The sequence below is a fragment of the Palaemon carinicauda genome, chromosome 45, assembly GCF_036898095.1.
Source record: "Palaemon carinicauda isolate YSFRI2023 chromosome 45, ASM3689809v2, whole genome shotgun sequence".
NCBI lineage: Eukaryota > Metazoa > Arthropoda > Malacostraca > Decapoda > Palaemonidae > Palaemon > Palaemon carinicauda.
Window position 1 is genome coordinate 14,000,921 of NC_090769.1, and position 23,482 is coordinate 14,024,402.

The window sequence follows — 23,482 nt, forward strand, 5'->3', positions numbered from 1 at the left end:
GCTAAAATTTATAATAAGGTGCAAGTAGTTACTGGCTGGCAGCTCCTGAGTAATCACTTTGACTTCAGGGGTTAAGTAGTACAGACATAATCTTAATGCGCACAAACTTGATTTATTTACACTTTTTCCTTTACTTGAGATTGCTATGTGCTTGGCAAATGGAGAAACCATGTGTAGGCAAGCAATACTCTCCAGGGGTTCCTGGTTGTAGGTATGGAACCTTTATGAGCAGAACTTCTTATAAGGGTCATAACTACAAGTAGTCATCTAACTGTGATGAAGAAAGGGTTGGCTTGAGCATGGCAAAAAGAGGAAGATAAAATACAAGCCAGATTCTTCTCCTTTGGGGTTTTCTTTGAGGGTTAAGAATCCACTGGACATCTTTTTTCTTCTGGTACTCAGAGGAGAAGTCAAAGAAGGATGTCAACACTTATTTAACCTTAGGAAAACCCTAGAGCAAGGCTGCACTATCTGCCTAAACTCTTTTTACAAACAACAAAGTCCTAAAGACTCTGGCCTTCCTTAGTCATTAAGGGCATTTCGTAGATGGAAAGACTTTTGTAAATCCTTGCAACTTGGTAAATTTGTAATTTGTATTTTACCTAACTGCTCAAACTGAGTCATTAAATAGGAGTATGTTTTCAGCATAGATGGAGCTTGACTATTAAAATTTTAGAAAGGTGTCGGTGGTTACTAACGAGTGGTAGGGAAGCCCACGCCTTTGCCAGCACATTGAATAGTCACTTTAACTTTCAGTTATGAATTATGGGGTGGTTGAGGAAAGAAGTAAAACTTAAAAGACTCAGGTTTGAATAGTTAGGAAAAATACTTATTACGGAACTTTAAAAACCTGCAACTTGTTTCAACAGGTACACAAATCCTCCTCCTAAGGAGGAATGAAGTCCCTATAACCAAACTGGGCCATTTAAAATCCTGGGAGGTCCAAACCTTTTTACCTGGGTGCAAAAGTGTTGTTGACTCCTGTCCACCTTCCATCACCTGAGAAAAGATTCTCAGGTGATAAGCTAGGTTTCTGTCTGGCAACAGGTCCCCAAAGAGCCTTTATCATAAAAGGGTATGATGGCTGAAAAGTTTGGTCAAATAAAAGTGATGGGATTGTCCACATTCATGTTCATCCTTCCCCTCATAAGGAGGGTGGGGAAGATGGTTCCATATCTACTCATATAAAAAAAATACTGCTTGGTACAGCAGCAGCGTCCAATACAGTGAATAATGGCACGAGCACTGCATCCAAAGAGAGGGGAAATAAAAGAGGAAAAAGGGCCAGACTATCTTACCCATCATCCTAGACTTATGCCACAACTTCTAAGATGGGATGTTTCTTGCCCTATAAAAGATTGAGGTTTGCTAAACAATCTGTTGAGCAGTTACCACAAGTCCCAGTGAGAATGCATTCAAAGACTTGTGGGTCTACCCCTGCAGATAGTGAAGGTGAAGGTTGTCTGATATTTCAAGACTCCACCCTTCAACACTTAACTCACTGGTAAGTTCATCTTGAAGGCTAGTGTAGAATCATTTCCTATGACTTTGTGAGAGTGAGCTCAAACTCATTCTCCCAGATCCTCAGTTGAAAGAGAATATGCTCTCCTAATCTTTACTCAAAGCTAAAATGATTTAGTACTCTTGATTTTTTTGAGTCGACCTGAACTAATGAAAAGGTTTTGTAGCTGTGATCTCACGAGCTATGTACACTTGAAATTCTGTGAAGTTTGCGTATGTGCCTCTCTGAGGCAAATGCAAGGAGGAAAATGGCGTTCAAGAGACTGATCTCTATCTGAGGCTTGCCTTAATGTTTTGAAGGTGGCCCACTTGAGGGACCAAAAAACTTGAGTGATGTCCCACGAGGGGGATTAAAGATTTCTCAGAAGATTAAACTGTTTGAAGATCCTCATTAGTATAGATGACTCCCATGAAGAGGAACAATCTGTCCTTTAGTCTAAAGATATCATACCAATACTCTGATATGGTCTGATTCTGCAATCCTAAGATAGTCTAGAATGGTAGGAGAGCCATCATCCAATTGGTTGTACCTACTTGACCAGTCCATTTGTAAGTGAAACGACTTCACGATATCCTTTGAATTCTTTAGGATACAACCATATAAAAGGGACTATATTCTTTGGGCATGATGAAGTCTCCTTTTAGCAACATGTTTCTCATTAATTTTGATGCCATTTTGACCACATTGGACAAGAAAGGCTTTAATTGGCCTGTTATTGTGGTTCCAACGATGAAAGCATCAAGAAAACTGTGGTCTAGAAAAGAAAGCCAGCCTCTGAGACTGCTTCTGCCAAACTGCTTATGGCAAACTTGTATGGTATCAAGAAAACCACTTTCGGGATTAGATGGGGGCCTGTACTAAAGGATGTGTCTTTAATCTTCCAGTTTCCTTCAGGAAATCCAGCAAAGTTTTCACTCTATATCATCGAATAGAAGATCAACACCCATAAATCAAAAATATTAGACTCAGGCTAGAAGGCATATTCATTGCAGAATCGCCAAGGGTTTCCCACTAGGTCCCCCTCCTCAATATCCACAAAATCAGTCACCTTCGCCGACTCTTCCCACATCCCCAAACCATTAAGACTCATCTCAGTAAGCAATGTCCCACTGAAGCTTTTTACTGAGCATGATTACCCAAAGGTCTTGCCAGGACTGGATCCACAGGTTGGGATTGAAAGGGAGTGGATGCTGAGTGGAAACTCCCAGGACTGATAGAACCTTGAGCAAGATTACCATAGAGGTAGTGGATCGAGGCTTCAACTACCTTTGCAATAACCAAAATGACCACAGGGGACGCAAGCTGCCCGGATCCAGGTGGACTAGTCTCCCATATATACAATGGGTCAGTGCTTCACACGCTGAAACACTAGAACTAGAGGAGGGGAGACAGTTAATCTTTGGTATTTCATGTCATATTAGATTCCTAGTTCTAGCCTTTTACAGGAAAATCCTTGACAACACAACAGTAAATTAATCCCAAAATTTTTCTTTCATGCCAGCTTTTTCCAATGTGAAGTTACAAGTTAAATAAGAATTCTCTACTATCTTCTGTCCTGAGAACTTTGATCCTGAATTCATACCTGGTCTAGATCTTCCTCCATCCTTTTATCCATAATTTCTTGGACTTTCTTTCAGGTCTTCATTTTGCTACTTACACTACTCTTCCAGCCAACTGTCCATCATCCTTGTCTCTCATCCACTTCCTCATTCATAATACAGTTTTCCCTGCACAACGTATATCGGAGCCTTATAGTTCTTTGGTTATAATATTTAGAAATGCCCTCCATCTTTGTCAGAGCCCAGTTTTGTGGCATAGAGTAGTATGTATAAGACTTACACTATCTGCTTATCATATCTGTTCTTTCTACTAATTAAATATTTTTTACCAACAGTGGCCTAAGTCTTTCCAATTTATCCAGCAGTAGATAATAATTTACTTAGTACAGGTACCCTTTTAATTTCTGCATTTCAGTCCAATATATTCTCATGTTAACAAGAGGGATACACCACCTAATTTCTTACCTGGAAAGTCTTAGGAGGAACTTATTTTTACTCTACTAGTAGCATCTCAACAGAAGGATGGTGCTTTGTGCAAGCTATCATATACCTAGAAAACCTAATACATCATTAAACTTGGTTCCCTTTATCATCATTGTTACTAGCTAAGCTACAAATTAGTTGGAAAAGCAGGATGCTATAAGCCCAAGGCCTCCAACAAGGAAAAAATAGCCCAGTGAAGAAAGGAAATAAGGAAATAAATAAAATACAACAGAAGTAATGTACAATTGAAATAAAATATTCTAACAATAGTAACAACATTAAAACAGATCTTTCATATATAAACTATAAAAAGAGACTTATGTCAGCCTGTTCATCATAAAGACATTTGCTGCAAGTTTGAACTTTTGAAGTTATACTGATTCAACCACCCGATTAAGAAGATCATTCCACAACTTGGTCACAGCTGGAAAAAAAGTTCTAGAATACTGTGCAGTATTTTAATTTCATCATCAGCAGCATCATCATCTTTATTAGTAGTAGTATTATCATGATTACTACCCCTATCATTTCGAAAATTCTTAATACCATCATGGAGTCACAAATCCAGACACTCATAAATCTACCCCGGGTCACAAGGAATTCTGTATGTATTTCCTCTCAATGGGGCTTACCTGTATCAAAACTCTTTGCCATAAGTCTCCAATTTTTTCTCTAAGCTGAACAGCTGACTGTACTTCATCAAGACTAAGGTGCTCATGTAGGGGAGGCTGAGTATACTGGCCATCTTTAATCACAGCTCTGGTATTAAAAAAAAAACAAAATCACAAATTAATAATATTTTCATCATTTCGAAGTAACTAAACCTAGAAATAATATCTTTATCTTAAGATAGAACACATGCAAAATTACATTTGAAAGCAGTGAAGCGTATTCTAGAATTACCTAAATTAATTGAACAAAGCTCTCACATGGATACATAATAAATAATAAATGATTGTTGGAAAATTAACAAGTAACCATTGGTACAAAAATTCATAATTTGTGTAAAATATGCAAACAAACTGACTTTTTAAATTGAATTTTTTTTTTATACACATCTACCAATCATATTACAGTCTATTGCATTCTCAAACTTTATGTGGGTTGGATTGGAAATAGTAGGATTCAAAGAAAGATGGTAAACATTCTCCTTTATGACTGAAATGTGTGAAAATTCATAAAAAAAATATTGAGTGTACACTAAGGAAACTTTCCAGGGATGTCAGTACAAAGAAGGATGTATATGCAAACAAAAAAAATTAAATGAAAGGGTCAAACCCTTGGGAGCTGCTGTGACAGGAGTAAATATACAAGATGTTACATGTACAGTTTTCTCGAGATGTTATTACAAGATTTCCATTCACCAAGGACTCGCACGAACTATTCAAACTTAAATCTGATCATGAACTAGCCCCATATGCCACATCCCTTTTTGATGAAGTAGGAATTAGTAACACCAAGAAATCCATATTGTATGATATATGTGCACCTCATACTACAGGTATTGTTGGAGATACAATTTATGTTATTGATAGAGGATTTACGATTTATTGATCTGTTTTGGCATACGAAAGATATTTTCAGCAATTATGAACAGGCACACTAAGCATGTAAAGAAGCATTATAAGAAAAATGCCATTGTTGTATTTGATGGATATCCAGAAAACAACAGAAAAAGTAAAAATGCAACGAGACTACTAGTTAAAACATTAATTTTACCAGAGACACCATGTTTGATGAAACCATGCCAGCAAAAACAAGCTAGAGTAAAATTGGTTGGGAACCAGGAGGGAGTTTAAAGTACCAACGGTAACCGTCGTACATTACCCCAGTCGTCGATAGAGTGCTGGGTTAGGTTCCCAGAAGGAAAACTGCGTTAAACTCCTTCAACACTACATGGGAGGGCTACCGAAGTAGCGTAAGCCCTAGAGAGAGGTGAGAGGATGATATCTGTCATCCAGATGAGAGGACTCTCCAAAGAGACTCTCAGGAACAGCTCCTTTAACTCTATGTGAAAGTAGCAAGGAGAGAAGACGATCTTGGGCTGGCTTCGTGATAAGCACGAGCTGGCGAACAGCGAACGTCAAGCTGACGAACGGAGAGCTGTCACCTGTCAAGAACGGCAAAAGACAGGTCATCAAACACCGATCGATGCGATTAGTAAGAAGCTGGAGATCGTCTAGCCACTGAATCGGCGATTGACGAGTTGGCGAATCGGAGACCTGGTGACCAGCGAGCAGGCGGTCGGCGTGGCAGTCAGCAATCTTTGAACTTAAGATCGGCGATATTTGAGCTTACAAACAGTGAGCTGCCAATGGTGAGCTGCTGGCAATCGACAATCGGTTAGTGTAAGAACAGCAGAATGGTTCGACGATAGGCGAGCTGGTGATCGACAAGCTAGAAGTCAGTGATCGGCAGGCTAGAAATCGGCGATAGGCAAGGTGACTACTGGCGTGGAATCAGCGATCGGCGAGACTTGAGGTGGATGATCAGAGAAAAACGAGCTAGCAATCAGCAATCGGCGATCTAGAAATTGGCGAGCTAGCAATAGGCGGGCTGGCGATCGGCAAGCTGACGATCAGCAAGCTGGCAATCGGCAAGCTGACAATCGGCTATCTGACAATCAGTAGGCGGCGAACTGAAGATTGGCGATCGGAGACTGGAGGTAGACAATCGGAAAAAGACAAGCTAGCAATATGCAACCGGCAAGCTGATGATCAGCGATCAGCATGCTGACGATTGGCGGTCGGCAAGCTGCAGTAAGTTGGCTTCCAGCAAGATAGTGAGCAGGACACTGATGAGCAGGTGATTGCTGAGCAGGAGATCGGTGAGCAGCTGGTCGGTGAACAGCCAAATGATGACCTGGAGACGGGATGTGCCCTTTGGAAGGGCGAACATCCCCAGGAGACGCTCGAAAATGAGACCTCAGCAGTGCGTCACGAACCGGGGTTCGTTGACAAGCAGGCAAGTCTGAAGAGACAGCCGAAGGTCGGGAACCAGTAGAATCAGGACGAGAAGGCTCCTCCGAAGAGGAGAGCTGCAGTGATGAGGCTGAAAAGCTGAAGAGGTGTCTTTTCGCCGAAGGCGAAGGAGCACCTCCAAGGCAAAGCAACGGAGGAGTACAGTGGGGTCTACGACCACGGTGACAAACCCCCGAAGAGGCAGGAGGATCAGCAGCAACAAAGCGAAGTCTCTATGAGAAGCCTCTCTTGCTAACGAGAGAAGTGATCACTCACAGGAGAGACTTACCTCAGACTTTACTCTGCACCCAACGGAAGAGCCGACTCAGCAAAGGGGGGAGTATAGTCTTTGGCGAAGAAACTGCAACAGTAATCGGCGACTGGGGATGTAGAAGATGAAGGGAAGTTCTCCCTCGGAAGAGAGGACAACCGAACACCTAGGGAGGATAACTCTCCCTTAGAAGGGAAAGGCATCCAACCTCTAGACAAAGACCTTTGGGCTGCACTCTTAGCTTCCCATCAACAAGCCTTGTTCAAGTTGAAGGTCTTCATCAAGCGCTACCTGAGAAAATGTAGCTGGAGCTAGTGTCTCAAGGTTAAAGTGCTGATCAGGAGTTGCCACAGGAGCAGGAGAACAGGAAAGTGACTAGCGCAGTGACAGCAGATTCCACAGGCACTGCTCTTCAACGTTGGCTATCTTAGCCAAATGAAAAAGCACGGCATTGTTAACTGAGGAAAAATAAAAAAAAATTATGCAAGAAAAAACTCACTCAGAAGTGCTACCTAATCCGCGAAGGGGAAAGGTATCTCTCGAGAGAACAGACAAAAATTAAGGATTGCACAATCTCTTCACCAGCCGAATTAACAAGAGAAGGAAAACGGCAGCGTAAAAAACTGTAACAAAACAAGAATTACAATTAATTAATTCAACAGATTAAACAAACTACTCGGGAGAACCACTCAACCCTTAGACGTGAAGGGGGTTCGCCAAGAGGGAGCGGACAAGCTAAGGTTATGTGCACCCTCCGCCGGGAAGCGTAGTCAAAGCTGAAAAGTTTAACTACAAACAGTTACTATTTCACTTAATTAATGAAGAAAACCATCCGGAAACACAACCTAAACCACAAACGGAAAAGGTGTACCCCACCGCAAAGTATCGCCGGCAGCGTTGTCAATGAGAAAGAGCTAGACTGAAGTCAAGCTCTGAAAAGGCCGCAAGCAGATTCCCTCTTAGAACACATAGAGGAGAGGGCGATGATAACAGCCAAAAGTAGGAGAATCCAAACGATGACAACTATCCTGCGGTGGTGGCCAAGTAACTCGGAAGGCCACCGGCCTACGGTATGTCCATTGGCCAAGGGAGGAAGGTTGTAAGGGAATGTTCTCTGCCCTTGAGAACCAGAAGCACTACCCTGTCACACAAACAACAACATTCACTGTAAAAAAAAAAAGCTTAATATATATAAAAATGTAAAGAATGTTTTCATATACAGTATACTAATCAAAATAAATAGAAAACAAGATTAAAAAGTCAAAAGGCCGGTCAATTGGAGAGGGGAGAGACAACGTCTTCTTCCCCAAGCCAAAAGTAAAGTGAAGCACAGTCAAATGTGTGTGAGTGAGAGGGGTAGCTAGCTCCCCACCCTACTCCACCGCTAACTAGCGGGATGGGTAGCTAATCATCGTTAAAAGTCTCATGGCTCGTCTTTCAGCTTCACCGAAAGTAATAGCCTTATAAATTGTGTAGGTTTGTATTTCAGTTATGGAACAATGCAATGATGATATTTACCGATAAGCTCTTTCTTACCTGATCCAAGGTGCAGAGATGAAGCACTCAATGCTACCTTGTATTGGACCAAGGCAGCAATACTGTGATGGAAGGCACAAAGCATTACTGACAAGGTCCACCACACCTGAAACCATTGTGCTGTCTCCTCAAACACAGGAGGACACCTGCGAAAAAATAAAGATGATGTACATATGAAAACTAAAGAGAAGACATTTCACTTAGTACAATACCATTTACCACACTAGCTCTTTAGATACATATGAATGATGAGAAATGTTATTTTTATTAATAAAATAAATTTTTGAATATACTTACCCGGTGATTATATCAGCTGCAGCTCTGCTGCCCGACAGAAAAACTCTACGTTCAAAATACGCCAGCGATCGCTATGCAGGTAGGGGGTGTACATCAACAGCGCCATCTGTCGAGCAGGTACTCAGTACTCAATGTAAACACAGAACCAATTTTCTCCTCGGTCCACTGGGTCTCTATTGGGAAGGAAGGGAGGGTCCTTTAATATATAATCACCGGGTAAGTATATTCAAAAATTTATTTTATTAATAAAAATAACATTTTTCAATATTAAACTTAGCCGGTGATTATATCAGCTGATTCACACCCAGGGGGGTGGGTAGAGACCAGCATTACTTGTTTACATTATTATGAGCTAAGTATTTTGTATTTCATTTTAGCAGTTATTCAAAATAACAAACATAAAATAAATAAGTACCTGGTAAGGAAGTCGACTTGAACAATTACTCTGCCTTTTTAAGTACGTCTTCCTTACGGAGCCTCGCGATCCTCTTAGGATGCTGAGTGACCCCTAGGATCTGAAGTATCAAGGGTTGCAACCCATACAACAGAACCTCATCAAAACCTCTAATCTAGGCGCTTCTCAAGAAATGACTTTGACCACCCGCCAAATCAAGTAGGATGCGAAAGGCTTCTTAGCCTTCCGGACAACCCAAAAACAATAATAAAACATTTCAAGAGAAAGATTAAAAAGGTTATGGAATTATGTAATTGTAGTGGTTGAGCCCTCACCCACTACTGCACTCGTTGCTACGAATGGTCCCAGAGTGTAGCAGTTCTCGTAAAGAGACTGGACATTCTTAAGATAAAAAGACGCGAACACTGACTTATTATTATTATTATTATTATTACTATCCAAGCTACAACCCTAGTTGGAAAAGCAAGATGCTATAAGCCCAGGGGCTCCAACAGGGAAAAATAGCCCAGTGAGGAAAGGAAATAAGGAAATAAATAAATGAAGAGAACAAATTAACAATAAATCATTCCAAAAACAGCAACAACGTCAAAACAGACATATCATATATAAACTATTAACAACATCAAAAACAAATACTGTATGTCATAAATAAACTATAAAAAACTCATGTCCGCCTGGTCAACAAAAAAGCATTTGCTCCAACTTTGAACTTTTGAAGTTCTACTGATTCAACCACCCGATTAGGAAGATCATTCCACAACTTGGTAACAGCTGGAATAAAACTTCTAGAGTACTGCGTAGTATTGAGCCTCGTGATGGAGAAGGCCTGGCTATTAGAATTAACTGCCTGCCTAGTATTACGAACAGGATAGAATTGTCCAGGGAGATCTGAATGTAAAGGATGGTCAGAGTTATGAAAAATCTTATGCAACATGCATAATGAACTAATTGAACGACGGTGCCAGAGATTAATATCTAGATCAGGAATAAGAAATTTAATAGACCGTAAGTTTCTGTCCAACAAATTAAGATGAGAATCAGCAGCTGAAGACCAGACAGGAGAACAATACTCAAAACAAGGTAGAATGAAAGAATTAAAACACTTCTTCAGAATAGATTGATCACCGAAAATCTTGAAAGACTTTCTCAATAAGCCTATTTTTTGTGCAATTGAAGAAGACACAGACCTTATATGTTTCTCAAAAGTAAATTTACTGTCGAGAATCACACCTAAAATTTTGAAAGAGTCATACATATTTAAAGAAACATTATCAATACTGAGATCCGGATGTTGAGGAGCCACCGTCCTTGACCTACTTACAATCATACTTTGAGTTTTGTTAGGATTCAACTTCATACCCCATAATTTGCACCATGCACTAATTCTAGCTAAATCTCTATTAAGGGATTCACCAACCCTAGATCTACATTCAGGGGATGGAATTGATGCAAAGAGAGTAGCATCATCTGCATATGCAACAAGCTTGTTTTCTAGGCCAAACCACATGTCATGTGTATATAGTATGAAAAGTAATGGGCCAAGAACACTACCCTGTGGAACACCGGATATCACATTCCTATAATCACTATGGTGCCCATCAACAACAACTCTTTGAGATCTATTACTTAAAAAATCAATAATAATGCTAAGAAACGACCCACCCACTCCCAACTGTTTCAGTTTGAAAACAAGGGCCTCATGATTAACACGGTCAAAGGCAGCACTAAAATCAAGGCCAATCATACGAACTTCCTGACCACAATCAAGGGATTTCTGTACAGCATTGGAGATTGTAAGAAGGGCATCACATGCTCCAAGGCCTTTACGAAAACCAAATTGCAAACTAGGGAGTAGATGATTACCTTCAGCAAACCTATTAAGACGTTTTGCCAGAAGACGTTCAAAAACTTTAGATAATATGGGAGTTATGGAAATTGGGCGGTAATCAGTGGGACTTGAGCTACCCCAAACACTTTTACATAGAGGAGTAACATTACCAATTCTCCAACTAGTGCTAAAAGCTCCTCTTCTTGCTAACTTGCGCAAAATAACAGATAACTTTGGAGCTAAGAAATCTGCTGTCTTTATAAAAAACAAAGGAAAAATACCATTTGGGTCTACACCTCCATAAGCATCAAGGTCCATCAACAGAGCTTTAATCTCACGAGATCGAAAAGCTAAACTAGTTAGTTTAGCCTCAGGAAAACAGGAAAGAGGTAGTTCAAGTTTTTCATTACTCTGTTTACTGTCAAAAACATCAGCCAAAAGGGTTGCCTTTTCCTTTGGACAGTGAGTGACTGAGCCATCTGGTTTAAGTAAAGGAGGAACTGTTGCATCTACACCAAAGAGTGCAGATTTAAGGGTAGACCACCATTTATGTTCCTGAGTTGTACCAGAAAGTGTTTCTTTTATGGTTAAATTGTACTCCTTTTCAGTTGAGGCATAAACTCTCTGAGCAAAAGCTCGAAGCTGAGTATAGTTGTTCCAGGTCAAATCTGATCTGTTACCCTTCCAAAGATGATAGGCCTCCTGTTTCTCCAAATAAGCACGTCTACAATCATCATTGAACCACGGTTTGTCCTTCACTCGGTACCTTAGCACACGAGAAGGGATACGCCTATCAATTATGTTGACTAGATTCTCATTTAAAGGGACAACAGGATCTACACTATTATATAATTGTGACCAATTCAAGCACAAAAGATCATGTAAAATCCCATTCCAGTCTGCTTGGGATTTCATATAAATTTTACAAGAATATGATATATCAGGGACAGGCTGCTCAGTCTTCACTAATAAAGAAATCAAGGCATGATCAGATGTCCCGACTGGAGAACCAACCTTACTAGTTATAACGCCAGGGGAGTCAGTGTATACAAGGTCCAAGCAATTACCAGACCTGTGAGTAGCTTCATTTATGATTTGCTCACAGCCTGATTCAGAGGCAAAGTCTAAAGCTCTTAAGCCATGGCGATCGGTAGGAGAGATAGAACTTAACCACTCCCTATGGTGAGCATTAAAATCACCAACAAAGACAAAAGAAGCCTTTCTATCATCTTCTTGTATCTTAGCCATAATGGTAAGAAGACAATCGAAGATAGAATCATCTATGTCTGGATTCCGGAAGATTGAACACAAATAAAAGTTGTTATGCCTGCCACAAACTTTTATTACCTGAATCTCATGACATCCACATTGATAACAGGACTTATGAGAAGCAGGGTACTCGGTCCTAATATACACTGCCATTCCCCTGGCCCTAGGGATGGCATCACGTTTCAACATTATTGGCTTCTTAAAACCAGTTATAAGGAGCTCAGATGAGTGCCTCATATTAGAAACCAAAGTTTCTGAGCACAAAAGAATATCATACTGTCTGGACGCAACTGTAAGGTCTTGGATATTTGCATGAAGACCACGAATATTGCAATACAGAAGATGACATTGACGAAATCTAGGACGTACTGGTCCCGGATTTCGCTCAATGTCTCCAGACAGCATAAGAATTAATAGAAATAAAAAAGAGACAGCATACTTAAAAACTAGATTAACAAGAATTATAACAAAAACAATACGTACAGAATTATAAACAAACTGATTGATGATACCCATAGACTATAGTAAAAAGTCGGAAAAACTGGTCAACATGGAGGAGCCGATACACCATGCAAGGCTAAATACCCTCCAGGATAGCCACTTCAACTGAAGGGAGGACAGTAAGGATGGTTTTAAGAAGAAAAATAATCAGAAAAAGGAAAAGACAACCTCTTGATAAACCACCAGGCATCCATGGCCCTTCTATTAAGCCTGCCCAACACACCATTTCAAAAAAACTAGAGGAAGAAAAAAAATAAGATAGAATAGTGTGCCTGAGTGTACCCTCAAGCAAGAGAACTCCAACCCAAGACAGTGGAAGACCATGGTACAGAGGCTATGGCACTACCCAAGACTAGAGAACAGTGGTTTAATTTTGGAGTGTCCTTCTCCTAGAAGAGCTGCTTACCACAGCTAAAGAGTCTCTTCTACCCATACCAAGAGGAAAGTACACTGAACAAATTGCAGTACAGTAATTAACCCCTTGCTTCTCCAATAGGTTGCGTCGATTATACTTTGCAGAGATCTATTTTGTTTTAAGGCCACGGAAGTTGCGACAGCTCTACTTCGTGTGTCCTTACCTTCAGCAAAGCTTGGTCTTCCTCATTCAGATGGGAATGAGCTTCTCGTATTAACAGTCTGATAAAATAGGATAAAGCATTCTTTGACATAGGCAAAGATGGTTTCTTAACTGAACACCATAAAGCTTCAGACGGGCCTCGTAAAGGTTTAGTTCGTTTTAAATAGAACTTAAGAGCTCTTACAGGACATAAGACTCTTTCTAGTTCATTTCCAACCATACGATAAGTTTGGAATATCGAACGATATTGGCCAAGGCCGAGAAGGCAGCTCGTTTTTGGCTAGAGAACCAAGTTGTAGAACATGTAGCCGTTTCGGATGAGAATCCGATGTTCTTGCTGAAGGCATGAATCTCACTGACTCTTTTAGCTGTGGCTAAGCATACCAGGAAAAGAGTCTTTAAGGTGAGATCTTTCAGGGAGGCTGATTGTAGCGTTTCGAACCTGTCTGACATAAGGAATCTTAGTACCACATCTAAATTCCAACCAGGTGTAACCAAACGACGCTCCTTCGTGGTCTCAAAAGACTTAAGGAGGTCCTGTAGATCTTTATGTTGGAAAGATCTAAGCCTCTGTGACGGAAGACTGATGCCAACATGCTTCTGTAACCCTTGATAGTGGGAGCTCAAAGAGATCGTTCTTTCCTCAGATATAAGAGGAAGTCAGCTATTTGAGTTACAGAGGTACTGGTCGAGGATACGGATACTGACTTGCACCAGTTTCGGAAGATTTCCCACTTCGATTGGTAGACTCTAAGGGTGGATGTTCTCCTTGCTCTAGCAATCGCTCTGGCTGCCTCCTTCGAAAAGTCTCTAGCTCTCGAGAGTCTTTCGATAGTCTGAAGGCAGTCAGACGAAGAGCGTGGAGGCCTTGGTGTACCTTCTTTACGCGTGGCTGACGTAGAAGGTCCACCCTTAGGGGAAGTGTTCTGGGAACGTCTACTAGCCATCGAAGTACCTCGGTGAACCATTCTCTCGCGGGCCAGAGGGAAGCAACTAGCGTCAACCTTGTCCCTTCGTGAGAGGCGAACTTCTGCAGTACCTTGTTGACAATCTTGAACGGAGGGAATGCATATAGATCTAGATGTGACCAATCTAGTAGAAAGGCATCTATATGAACTGCTGCTGGGTCCGGGATTGGTGAGCAAAATATTGGGAGCCTCTTGGTCATCGAGGTTGCGAAGAGATCTATAGTTGGCTGGCCCCAGGTGGCCCAAAGTCTCTTGCATACATCCTTGTGGAGGGTCCATTCTGTTGGAATTATTTGTCCCTTCCGACTGAGACAATCTGCCATGACATTCAAGTTGCCTTGGATGAACCTCGTTACTAGTGATATGTCTAGACCTTTTGACCAGGTGAGGAGGTCCCTTGCGATCTCGTACAACGTCAGAGAGTAGGTCCCTCCTTGCTTGGAGATGTACGCCAAAGCCGTGGTGTTGTCCGAGTTCACCTCCACCACTTTGCCTTGAAGGAGAGACCTGAAGCTTTTCCAGGTCAGACGTACTGCCAGAAGCTCCTTGCAGTTGAAATGCATTGTCCTTTGACTCGAGTTCCATAATCCCGAGCATTCCCGACCGTCTAATGTCGCACCCCAGCCTACGTCCGATGCGTCCGAGAAGAGAACGTGGTTGGGAGTCTGAACAGTTAGGGGAAGACCCTCTCTAAGGTTGATATAGTCCTTTCACCAAGTCAGACAAGACTTTATCTTTCCGGAAACCGGGATCGAGACCGCTTCTAGCGTCTTGTCCTTTTTCCAGTGAAAAGCTAGATGGTATAGAAGAGGACGGAGGTGTAGTCTTCCTAGTGACACAAATTGATCCACGGATGACAGTGTCCCTACCAGACTCATCCACAGCCTGACTGAGCAGCGTTCCTTCTTCAACATCTTCTGGATGGATAGCAGGGCTGGGGGCTGATCGTCTTGTTCAGCAACGTCCTCATCAGAGGGTTCCTCATCCGAAACTGATGAGGAAACGGCAACGGAGTGGGCAACGTCTGACTCGCTGAATCCGGTCGCACTGGTGGATGCGTGACGGAGCCGGACGCAATATCATAGAACTGCTGCACAGTCTGTGAACTGTCAACAACCATGGGTGCGCGAGGAAGTACAGCGTCAACCCGAAACTGTCTAGACCGTCTGGGTTGTGCAGTCAACACCCTACCAGGTTGCTGAGGTTGACGCACTGCGTCACAACAAGTCACCTCTGCTAGTTGTTGAACGTCCTGAACGTCAACAACCACCTCCGAGCGTCGCTTAACGTCAACGTGCGACTGGCAACCCACACTGGGTCGCATCGGTGGAGGAACCACCTCAACAGGCAGACGCGAGTAGGTTACCTGAGCGTCAACAGGGCGCACAACCGACCGGTTGGAAGGTTGTTGGCCAGAAGGAGGAACCACCTCAACTGGCAGACGCGAGTAGGTTACCTCAGCGTCAACAGGGCGCACAACCGACCGGTTGGAAGGTTGTTGGCCAGAAGGGTCTTCTCCGCATTTAAGTCCTCTATCAAGGACGCAAGCTTGGACTGCATGGCTTGCAGCAAAGCCCATTTAGGGTCTACGGGAGCAGGTGTGGCAACAGACGGGGTTAGCGACTGAGGCGGAACCGTTTACCATCCCTGAAAGCTTTGTTATGTGTGACATAATAGTACAGCAAAACTTCAAAGGCTTGACAAAAGCTGAGAAGTTGACCTGTAAACAACTTGGAGCGTCTCCTGGCTAGGCGCCAGGGCGAGTCTACCAGAATTGAGAAGTCTATCTGGGCAGAGGCATGAACTCCCAAGCCGAGAACTTCTCTCGTGTCATATCAGACTCTCGCTCTATAAGCCAGTTTAAAAGAAGGGAAATCAAAGGCTGTATCCCTAAAAAACTCCTCCTGGTGCAAAAACCAGTCGCCTAGCCAACGTAACGCTCTCTAGGAGAGCGAGAGAGCACTAGCTTAAAAACAACGGCTTCGAAGTAGCTAGGCCTAGTGTAAGATCTGACGTTTAGGCGAACGAGGAGCAGCAGTTACAAGATCCGGACGAAGATCCTTAAAAAAAAATCATCATGATTTAATTAAAGTCCATAGGAGGCTAAGCAGCTTAAGGCTCCTCTCCATCTGACAGAGTCCTCAAGGGAATATCAGTAGGAGGGAGAACAGCAACTTCCTCATCCACAGGAACCTTGTCCGATAAAAGCTAGGTTACCTCAGTGAGTCTCTCACTGGTGCATAAGTAGCAGACCAGAAGGCAACGTCATGTAACTGCTTGACAGTCTGTGAACTGTCAACAACTGAACTGTCAACCACAACAGGTGTGTGAGGACGTACAGTGTCCACTCGAGACTGCTTTGACTGTCTGGACTGAGCAGTCAAAACAACTCTAGAATGCGGAAGTTGAACGTCAACATGCGGCTGGCAGGGTACACTGGAACGCATGGGTGGCGGGACTCTCTTGGAGTGCGGGAGAAGGTCGCCTCAGCGTCCACAGGACGCACAACCGTAGTTGGTTGTAGGCTAGAGGTTGGTGCAGCGTCAACCTTCTCCGCACGAAAGTCCTGCATCAATGACGTTAACTGAGACTGCATGGTATGCAGCAAAGACCACTAGGGTCTACAGGAGCAGGTGCGGCAACAGACGGTGTGACTGCCTGATGCGGTACCGCTTTGCCTCTCTTAGGAGGTGAGCAGTCGTCGGAAGACTGCAGCAAGTCCGAACTGACCCAGTGGCTACAACTGGGCCGTTGGACTTGCGCGGAAAGGACCGACTTGCGCTTAATAAGCCGCGAGACCTTGGTCCATGGTTTCTTACGAGAAACCTCTTCCGCAGACGAGGCGGAGAGATATCTATATAGATCTAGTAACGTGTTAAGCAAAATTACTAAAAACCTAAACACACTTCCGTCTAAGGGAAGGGTCGGCCATGTAAAAGTGAAAGAGAGTCCATACTCTCCTTGTCACCATAATTAAATCTATCCAAAACGAGTTCAAGTTTTGAGATGAAGATAAAACACCTGCATAGCGAAAGCTCAAAACTAGAAATGTGTACTTCACCAAAATATGTGAAAACCAATCCAGTAAGCAATAGCGAATTTAGTAGGTCTTGCCGGTGGCACGACAGAGAGAAAATTGGTTCTGTGTTTACATTGAGTACTGAGTACCTGCTCGACAGATGGCGCTGTTGATGTGCACCCCCTACCTGCATAGCGATCGCTGGCGTATTTTGAACGTAGAGTTTTTCTGTCGGGCAGCAGAGCTGCAGCTGATATAATCACCGGCTAAGTTTAATATTGAAAAATACAAATTTGAAAAAGAGGTTCTGCTAATGGATACTATACTACTTAAGTCCTTTGATGAGATATGTACAACTTACAAATGGAATGTTACTTTCAGGAGAATTTAAAAAATAGCAAATGTTGGAAAATAATTTGTATTCTTCCTAACCATACAAACCTGAGTCCTTTACATGGAATAGATATCAGCAAAGCTGGAGTACTCAGCAGTTAAACTTACAATGAAGTGTAACAAGTGGTTGGAAGTTACCGGCTGGGAGCAGGGAACCCCCGCCACCCCTTGCTCACCGAGCACTCACTTTGATCACGGTCTGGATTTCTATGGGTTAGGCTCTGGGAAAAGAAATGCCCCAGGGCTCCCACGATACCAACCCCAGAAGATGTCCCACTTGGCTTGATACATGTTACTTGATGATTTCCTGAGGCATCCAGACATCTCTACTGTATTCTAGCATGAAAAGCCTTTCACTGAAAGATACTAGATAACCTCCACATGTAAATCAGTAGAGATTCAACCAAACTGTGGAATATCTGGACATGTGGTTGGCACAACAAGACGGGGAGAGGAGGCAATTCTCTCGCAGTCTCTACCAGAAGTGGAAGACCCGTGTACCATTCTACTTGGGGCCATTTTGGAGGTACTACTCTAGAATCATATTGAGACTGGGAGTGGACCAGACTCAGTTCAAGATACTCTTTATCAAGCAGAATGGCAAAAAAGCATAGACAGAGTTGAAAGGAATCTTCGAACACTACTTGGCCTGAAGCATCCGATTAAAAGATGTTGCGAACAGGTCAAGTATTGGAGAACTCCACAGGATCCTGTTTGCCATCTGAAGATGCAAAGACCATTCTGACACAATGATCTGGATCCTCCTGCTCAGCTTGTCTGCCACAATGTTCTTCCTGACTGGAATAAAGCCAGCTGTCAGAGTGATCGAATTGAGCACTGCCCACTCGTAACTTTTACTCCAGGCCAGCAAAGCTGCAGAGAAACAGTATCGCCTTGCTTGTTTATACTGTATATGCCATTATGGTGACGTTATCACTCATAGAGCATCGACATTCCTGGTTAGTTAATTGTCCTGACGCTAGGAGTTTTAGGAGGTGAGCTCCCCATCCTTCCTTCGACATGTCCATGAAGAACAGCAATTCTGGTGGATGCAAAAGAAGAGGCGAGCCCCTTAAAAGGTTCGTCTTGTTCAGCCACCATTCCGGAAAAAGTCTGGAATCATCCGTTAGAATTAATATAAGATGGGGGGGTCACTGCCTTGCAACCAATGTCTCTTTAACTCCCATTAAAGAGACCGCAAGTAGAAATGACCATTCACAAGACGTTCTAGGGAGGCCAGATTACCCAGCAACTTCTACCAAAACTGTGCTGGCGGATAGGGCTGTTGAAGGAAAGGGAGAGCGACCTTTTGAAAGCAGACCAGTCTATGCCGTGATAGGAAGACTTTTCCTACAACGTTGTTGATGACTATACAGTACAGTACAATATAGGTAAATCAGTTTTTGTTTGTGCACTTGAACCCAAGCTGATACTAGAGTAAAATCTTTGGTGAAAACTTGCAAAGCTATTGAGAGACCAAAGCAAAGAACTTTGAATTGGTACACTGCTTGCTATGACAAAACAGAGGTACTTCTTGGAGGCGAGATGGATTAGGATTTGGAAGTATGCATCCTATAAGTCGATAGTCATCATGAAGTTTAATAGCTTGATTGCTTACCTGACTCTGCCTGGAGTCTAAAGTCTGAATGGGGATTGTAGAACAAAATCTTTCGGGGCTGAGAGGTCTATGACTGCCCTCCAGCCTCAAGTCACCTTTTATATAAGAAAGAGTTGACTGAAGAAGCCTGGGGAGTCTACACTTTCCCTGCATTCAGCAACAGTCCTTGGAGCGTACTGCAAGCACACAGAATTGATGTGGTTGCACATCTTTATTATCTGTCCGATGTATGTCCATGAGTAAAGGGAAGAGCACAAAAAGAGCCAAAACTCACAAGTCAACAGGTGAGGGAGGTTGAGTGCAAATAGATAGGAGAGCACCAATATGTAACTGCTCTAAGTTAGATACATAGGTGCAAATAGATAGAAGAATACCAGCATGTGAGTGCACTAAGTTAGATGCATAACAGCAAATAGATAGGATACCGCCACCATGTAACTGCTCCAAGTTAGATGCATAAGTGCAAATAGACAGGAGAGCACTAACATGTGACTTGTCTAGATAGTCTCGAATGGAGCCATCCTCTGAACCAGCTAAGACCAAAGAATTAAAAATGAGAGAGCTAGGGAGGTGCTCCCATTGGAGAGTGCTCTAGCAGGCAAGTGAGGGGATGTGTGATCAATTGCAAGCAGGTGCTGATCGCGAGATGAGTAGTTAAGGTTGCGGCTTGTGATCACGCACATCTGTAATGGGGTTCTCTTAAGAGCATGCAAACACTTGGTAGCATGCCTAGTATCGCTCTAATGAGAGCACAAACTGGTGAGATGGAGCTACCGAAGGAGCGTGTGATCACTAACAGAACCGTGATCACAAGCAAAAGTGGTAACATTCCAATAGCTGCTTAGTATCATGAGCATGTGTGGTATCGTGCCAATAATTATTGCAATTGCAAACAGATAAGGAGAAAGCAAAGTAGCGTACAATCTCACCATCTGTCTCTTTCTTCGTCCTCGGTGAAATATTGGCCAAAACTTGTCTTCTAATAAATGCTCGGTATCGTGAGCATGAGTGGTGTTGTACCAACAGATGATTGCAATCGTGAACAGATAAGGAGAAAGCAAAGTAGCTTACAATCTCACCATATGTCTCTTTCTTCATCCTCGGTAAAATATTAGCCAAAACTGTCTCTCCCACAGGGAGAAAAAACAGTACAAGTGACTTGTATGAAACTCCTATCAATCGGTCTTAAAGGTCTAATCGTCCAACAGGGAAAAAGGAAAGGGAAGAGGAGATCTTATCAGATACTACTACTGTGCAATACTACCAAGGCAGCAGGGGCTGAAATAGCAGCAGGACACCAAGAAGCTCTAATAAGGGCTTCCAGAAGTCTTCCAGTGGACGGAATGCCCTTCAGACCTAAAGAAGGCTACTCAGTCTTTAGGGCCAAGTCCTTGGCCACGTCATCTGAAGTCGTACCAGGCTCTCAACGAAGTGAAGGATAGTTCTGATAAGACAACATCTAGGAAAAAGAAGTGTGTTGCATCCCCTTCCTAGGCCATTTCGACCTCTTCTTTGGAAGAAGTCTTTCTGGCTACTACCCACCTCCTAAAAGTGAAAAGGGAGTGCTTTTTTTATGGCCAACACGTAGCATTCCAATTCACAAAAGCATGCTAAGGGCGGCTGGAACAGTTACCAGCTGAGAGCACAAATCGTGTCCCCACCCCTTCCGAGGCCAGATCTCCAGTCTTTCTAAGGAGGAGACAGAACTTAAACGAGAAATGAAGATTCTCGCGCACTCCACAAAGCACACACTCTTACGTAAAAAAGAGTTCTCTGATGAGGTTAGCCTTCATCCACATGTGTGTGAGTGCACGCCACAATTGCGCGCCCAATTTTTGGATAAAGAATACTGTACTTACATAAGGTTCATCTTCATGATCAAGCACATGTGTAAACCCCAGAGCTCACTTACTGTACTCTTCTGTACTAGCGCTAACTCTGGAGGTGGACCCTGGCCTAAAACCAGAATATAATACTATAGGAAATGGATTGGAGCCATCTCTCTACTCCCAAGAGGTCTAAGTGGTTAGACATCCCAGGATTTTAACCAGCCAGTTTGGTGATAGGGACTTCCTCCCACCTAAGGATTAGTCTCCTATTAAAGGAAGAAGGGTTGTATTCATGTAGGAACAAATCACAAATTTTAAAAGTAATATGTATTCTTCCTAGCTATACAAACCTGAGTCCTGTAAGTTATACTTCCAACCTCAAAGGTGAAGGTCAAAGTGGCTACTAAGACTGTTGGCCAAGGGTCGGAACTTCCCGCCATTCCCTAGTGACTACCAACACCTTGTTCTAAGTCTTAATAGTAAAATTCCAGCTATACTGTAAACATACTCATATTAAAGGACTCAAAAGTGTATTGTTAAGAAAATTACAAATCAGTGTACTCTTAAAATTTGTGGTTTTCCCATTGCAGAACTTAGAAGTGCAATCATACGCAAGTATGCCCACAGTTTACATTTTCATGGGCTCACTGGATCACAGTCAAAAATGTGTAATCATGGGCAGGCGTGAATAACGGAAATGCGGATAACCAAGGGATTACTCTATCTCTGAATGGCACAAAGCTAAATACTGCATCTAACCTTTGTTTTTTGGTACTGTAATATTACAATAATAAAAACACATTTCCTTTGCTTCAACTAATTTCACAGCATTTCACAAGATGATTAGGTATTTGTTTAGCGTAGGACTGAATTAGATTATAAAATTTAGCCTGAGCCCACGCACAGGCAGAATAGGACAAAATTCTGAGGTTAAAAACATGATATTCCTAAGTTTAAGCATTTGTTTCAAATAAATTTGACCTTAATTCCTATCAAAAGGCATCAGACTAGGGGGCTCCAAAAGACAAAATGAAGCAACCTAGACTAGGTTAGGTTAGTCTGCACCCCTTTGGGTCACATGTTTTTCTGTTTTCCCTAAACTAACAAACCCACTTTTCAAATGAGTTCCCCATTGTTACAGGCATCCTCTTCTCTTAAACTACCCTTTTCATATTGAAATGAATGAAAATCATTCAAAAATAAAAAACTAAAGGATTTTCAGCCTCAGAATATAGTCTTACCCTAAACAAGAAAATATTAGTGATAAGCCTACATTTAGGTTTAGGAAGTGTTTCATATGAAAACTGGGAGCCTGTGCATATCAGCGGCCAGTTCCTCATGCATTGATTAAAAATAGACATCAACTAACCTAAACTTTCCCCCCTAACCTAACCTACAAGCCGTATCCTTACCTGCATAACTAACGGGGGGACTAGCTATCCCACCGCGAACCCCTTACACTACCGTACTTTAAGCTAGACATAATAATACATAAAAGTGGCCGTTATCATACATATACTCCGAAAACGGCATTATGATTATGAATATAGAGTTATGGTGAAAATCGTAAAAGGATTTGACAGAACTTTGGCTAACTTAAGGACTAAATACCTAAGGTGGCTTACACACGCTACAATTATCGTACTAATGCCCTACTCTAGTGACATATTTCACCAAAAAAAGGAATTCACGAAATCAATAACTTTAACTTCACCTTGAATACCTTTAGTCTAATAATTAAAGCTTTGGTGTCCTTCTCTACAGGACTATTGATACGTAAACTAGCCTACCGTGACCTAACATAAGCTAATAACAAACTTTCATATATAAATAATGGCTAGGTTTAATAGATATTATAAAATTACATTAATAAAGTCTTATCGTAATTCTAGCATGTTTTAATGAAGAATATGCTACTTAGCCCTGTCTGAGAGCTCCCTTGCAATACGCTACAATGGAATAGCAATACAATGGCCAGGGTTTTCCTACTAGCATATTTTGACTTGCATTGCAGTACCTTACTCTTGCAAATATAATCTAAACTCCCTTAAATGAAAGATTAACAAAAACATACCTTTCAGGCGTCTCCAATGATATGTTTTATTCCAAAATGAGGTTCATTTAGTTTACACATGTCAAAATATCGAAGTCAAGTGTCAAGAAGCTGATCAGCTGATGACAGAAAAACACTTATTTTGCGGGCGTTCAAAACTGTCTTCTTCTACATTGACGCCTCTTTTTGGATTATGTAATGTAAACGCCATCACAAATCAAATAAAGATAAAGCTAACACCTTCATTTAAATTACATAACAAAACCGCTATCACAAATAATAGAAAAATAATCTCCTATAATGATATTAACAGTTTTGGAAAAGTACAATAAGGTTTATGTTCATTTTGAAAATGGGTAAAACGTCTGTATAGCTGTGTACCAT

At 42.1% G+C, this 23,482-nt stretch overlaps 1 protein-coding gene across 2 annotated transcripts in view; it reads right to left on the reverse strand.

Annotated features, from left to right (window-relative positions):
- The window catches only part of Wdr81 (WD repeat domain 81), a 123,808-nt gene extending 100,563 nt beyond the window's left edge, over positions 1-23,245 (reverse strand). For both annotated transcript variants that reach the window (XM_068367309.1, XM_068367308.1), the window contains exons 1-3: positions 23,120-23,245; positions 8,332-8,477; positions 4,197-4,323 (exon numbers count right to left, since the gene is read on the reverse strand). In XM_068367309.1, the coding sequence (XP_068223410.1) occupies positions 4,197-4,323; positions 8,332-8,447 (243 nt within the window). In that variant the 5' untranslated portion in view covers positions 8,448-8,477; positions 23,120-23,245. The remainder of the gene's footprint in view (positions 1-4,196; positions 4,324-8,331; positions 8,478-23,119) is intronic.
- Between the last annotated feature and the right edge of the window lie 237 nt (positions 23,246-23,482).